Source organism: Prionailurus bengalensis, chromosome X, assembly GCF_016509475.1.
Source record: "Prionailurus bengalensis isolate Pbe53 chromosome X, Fcat_Pben_1.1_paternal_pri, whole genome shotgun sequence".
NCBI classification, from domain to species: domain Eukaryota; kingdom Metazoa; phylum Chordata; class Mammalia; order Carnivora; family Felidae; genus Prionailurus; species Prionailurus bengalensis.
The window spans coordinates 65,351,016-65,355,484 of record NC_057361.1 but is presented as its reverse complement, the minus strand read 5'-3'; the positions used below and the strand labels follow the sequence as shown (position 1 = coordinate 65,355,484).

At 36.3% G+C, this 4,469-nt stretch overlaps 1 protein-coding gene across 1 annotated transcript; it reads right to left on the bottom strand.

The window, feature by feature from the left end:
- Positions 1 to 3,489, bottom strand: GPR174 (G protein-coupled receptor 174). Its single transcript, XM_043570415.1, has one exon. It carries the CDS (start codon positions 2,262 to 2,264, stop codon positions 1,305 to 1,307), a length of 960 nt encoding a protein of 319 aa, XP_043426350.1. The 5' UTR covers positions 2,265 to 3,489; the 3' UTR covers positions 1 to 1,304.
- Positions 3,490 to 4,469: the final 980 nt, after the last annotated feature.

Sequence of the window (4,469 nt, the reverse complement as noted above, 5' to 3'; positions counted from 1 at the left end):
TTACTTTTGATACCATTATAACACTAAATTATATTCAAAAATAAATCACTTTAAAGAAAACAGACCAGACAGAGATAGTTACAGTCTCTGAAACACAACTTAACACTCATTCATAACTCATTTAACACATCAAAATATGTACCTTGCAATGAATAATTAGGATATAAATACACTATTTAGCAGCACAAAGTGTGTTTTCTACTAGGTTATTATTTTAATAATAAAGTACATGCAAAATCAATACTTGTCCAGAGAAAACATTAGAAAATCTTCCATTCCTCCCAGATATTAGAAATAATTTTGATTTTACCAGTTTCTCCTCCAATCATATTAGTATCATAATTATGTGCATAAAACAACTCCTTTTTATAAAAATATGATGGAGCCCTTGGTTGATTCCCACATTCCTTCCAGATGAGTAGTAGCATGTGTCTTTATTATATAGTGCACAGATTTTAAGTAAATCACTTTTTAAAGTTAGAGATTTTTGTTAAAACATGTTTCAAAGTACTATAATATTTAAAACCTCAGATTTAATTACTACTCTTAGTCTTCTGCACTTTTTCCCAAAAGATGAATCTCCTTCCCCAGCTGCTGGGAGGTAGGCTGTGCAGGCCTCACAATGGTATGACTGGGGTAAAACTGGACCAGAAAACTGTCAGAGATATTCAATGTTAGTCTAGAAGCATGGTGGAAACTCTCTCTTCTAGGCAGGCCAATACATTTCCATAGGTGTTCTTTAGAAATAGTTTAAGAGAACCAGAACTGTGATTGTCACTTATAGGATCTGTTCTGGCCCTATAGAGGCAATTTGGGTCACATCATATGTATTTTGGCAAGGTATCTGACCTGGTAGACTCAATATGGCATCTTATACAGTCATAGAAATTACTGTATGTGTATTTGTTTCCTGTTCTTACTTTAAACATACCAGAAGCTTGAGTTTGAATATTCATTTTATGAATAGGTGTGTCAGATGATGTTTAATAATGACACTTAAATGTAGGAAATAGTTATATAAGTCTTTAAACCTTACTGTATAATCACACATGAGAGATAAAAATGATTCCATGTTTATACCACTTTGTTTTCACAGAATAACATGTTGTTCATCCTACTTAAAATACAATAAAAATATTATATTTGAATATAAATTGTTATTACTATAATAAATAGACAACTACATTGCCTCTAAGTACCAAGACTCAGTGTCCATTGCAGCAAAACTAAGTGCTTATGATGAGCCCAAGCAAATACTCTCTGTGTCTTAGGTTCACAGATAAAATTGCTGGCGCTAATTCACTTCATATATTCACAAAGGATTTTCCATGGAGTTGGATGCTCTCTTGTCTTGAAAGTCGTCTTCTGAACTCATTAGTGGTGAAGTAGTATATGACTGGGTCAAGACAGGAATTCAGACTAGCAAGACAGAGGGCAGCAGAATGAAATATTAGAATCACCCTTCTGGCTAGGCAGCTTTGAATTTTGTTGGACTTGACCAGGAAATCTAAAGGAAAACTGAAGTGATAAGGTGCAAAGCAAATTAAGAATACTCCTGCACAGGTTAGAATCATCTTCAAGGCTTTCTTTTTCTCCCCAAGGTCTTGGACCACAGGATATTTATCATGCAGTGATAAAACTGTCTTCCAGGTACAGTAAAGGATAATCAGAAGAGGAGTGACAAACCCAATCAGCTCACCAATGGTCATCATGGCAATAGATTGGACCAGATTGACATTCCTGGTAGGAAGACCCACAAAGCATTTGGTTCTGTTGCCTGAAGTGTCATCACTGGTTCTGAAGAGAGGAAAGAGCAGACAGGCAAGGCAGATGATCAACCATCCAGCGATGCTGACGTATAGGTCATATTTCTGTTTGCAGTCATGGAAGCGAAAGGGGTACATGAGAAACCAAAATCGTCGCACACTTATGCAGACCAAGAAGTAGATGCTTGCATACATGTTGACATACTTCAGGTAGAAACAGAACATGCAAAGACCAGTCCCAAATGGCCAGTCATGATTCAAGTAGTAAAAGATCCTTAGTGGCAGGGAGAGAACTTGTAGTAAGTCAGCAATGGCTAAGTTTATCATGAATATCACAGCCCTTTTGGTTTCTTTCATATAGCCATAAAATACCCACAAGGCTAATATGTTCCCTATGAGACCTGGCACAAGAATTACAGTGTATGTCACTGCATAGATAAAATATCGAAAATCTCCATTGTCTCCATTTGGCACAGCACAAGTGTCATTTGCAGGCATGTTCCTTTCCAGAGCAACTACCTTTGCCAAATGGTGTTTCAAAACATAAATTCACAATCAACTGCTACTCTTTCTAAAAGACTTATCAATGGGTTGTACAGAGTGAGTGTAAAATAGCTTCCTTTCTCCTGCTTTGGTCTGAGCCCCTGCACATAATTTTGGGGTTTTCAAAGAACTATCTGCATATTTTCCTTGGATTTTCTTTTATAGTAACTACACTGAAGTCTAGTGTGCAAACACAGGTGACAAGCTGTTATAATTTTCCCTCTTGTTTACTCTGTTATAAGGCCTTCTGGGATATCATGACAGTTGATTCCCATTTGGATCATGAATGTGCCACATAGAAGCTCTTCAAATTTCCATATGATGATAGCCATCTCTTTACAGGTGTTTGACAGGCTGTTTTTCCTTATTTTTGGCTCACATAGAAGAAAGATTTGTTTTAGTACTGAATGAGTCTGCAATTCTTCAGAGATGATTAGCTTGGATAGATCAGCTTTCTGAGAGTTTTTCAGTTATGTGTTGAAAGCTAAAAATTGGGAAACAAAGGCAGCACTGTAAATGAAAAAACCAAATAAGCCAATTATTGTCTGCATTTTTTGCAAAAAAAGAAAAAGGCTATGTATACAAAAATCTATTCATTTGAATGGAAAATTCTGAAGTTAGGGTGATAAGCCAGTTTCTATAAGGTACTTTAGAATCACTGGAAAGCACAGCTAGAAGTAACTTGAGAGGTAATGTAGTCTGTGACTGAACCAACATTACCTGAGAGCTTGTTAGAAATGGGGAAGACTCTCAGACCCCACCTGGGACCTTTGGAATCAGTTTGCAGTTTAATGAGAACCACAGGTGATTATTATGCATATTAAAATTTGAGGGGCTCTGATTTAGACCATTGAGTCACAAAGCACATTGTCAGACTCATCTGATGGTGTTAAAAAAATACAGTTTTCCACAGTTTTCCTGGTGTCTCCTCCAGAGATTCTGATTCATTATAGAAGGCCCCAAATTTGTATTTTTTAAAAGTTTCCCATATGATTAAGATATAGTTGACCGAGCATTTCTCATTGAACCACCACTTTAGGGGCCACTGATTTGGCAGGAATCCTTCTCATATGTCTGAAAATAAGTGGGAAACCAGCCTCTCTTTATTTTATTTATCTTCAAATTGTAATTTAAATTCTAGTTAACATATAGTGTAATATTAATCTCAGTGATTTAGTGATTCATCACTTACATATAACAACCAGTGCTCAACACGACTGCCCTCAATACCCCATCACTCATTTAGCCCATCCTCCACCCACCTCCCTCCATTAACCCTCTGTTCTCTATCTTTAAGTGTCTCTTACAGTTTGTTTCCCTCTCTCTTTTTCCCTCTTCCCATATGTTCATCTGTTTTGTTTCTTAAATTCCTCTTATGAGTGGAATCATATGGTATTTGTCTTTCTCTGACTGACTTATTTCGCTTAGCATAAAACACTCTGGCTCCATTCACATCTTTGCAAATCAGCCTCTCTATAAATAGTTCATTGACATGGATCATTTAGTCACCTCTTAACTATCCAAGATAACAAAACATAGCACCAGTAGAGAGAGTCCAAGTTCCAAGGTGGTTGTATCGACTGGACTCATGACCTTTGTCTGAGGTAAATAAATTTTAGCTTAGGAACTTGGATAGTTGCCCCAAGGCTGCTGAAATCCAGGAGGATTTAACTGGCTTAAAGATATGTGGGAAGAACAAAAGTGAAATAAGAATTATGAAACATTCTGCTTTATATTATCAAATCCATGTGGCTTAAAGTGTGCTTTATTCAGCCCCTGAAGGAATTGTTTTTGTTATTATTTTGCCTCAATTGCTTCGTAAGAAAAATAGCACATTTTGTTCAAAAACATAGTGTTCACTTTAACTAAAAGACCTGATGTAAAATATGAACTATGCATCATACTGAAGAGGTTAAATACTTGAGATTTCTCAGTTAAGGGCAAAGTAGAAACATGGTGTTATAAAATACAAGGAAACACAATTGTAAAGCATTATTGTTGAAAGAGTAATTAAAATTAGAGGTTGTTTAGCTCTGAAATTGAAATACGTCTTTGTACTATTTTCGCAGGTAGTGATTTTGGATAGGTGACAGGCCAAATCAGGTGGCAGACCGATCAAAAGCCTGGGGTTCCAACCTCCTTTTAACTATATAGAAGTCG

What these genes read in the sequence shown, in the direction of transcription:
- GPR174 (XM_043570415.1), bottom strand. Translation starts at nt 2,264, where the DNA reads ATGCCTGCAAATGACACTTGTGCTGTGCCAAATGGAGACAATGGAGAT.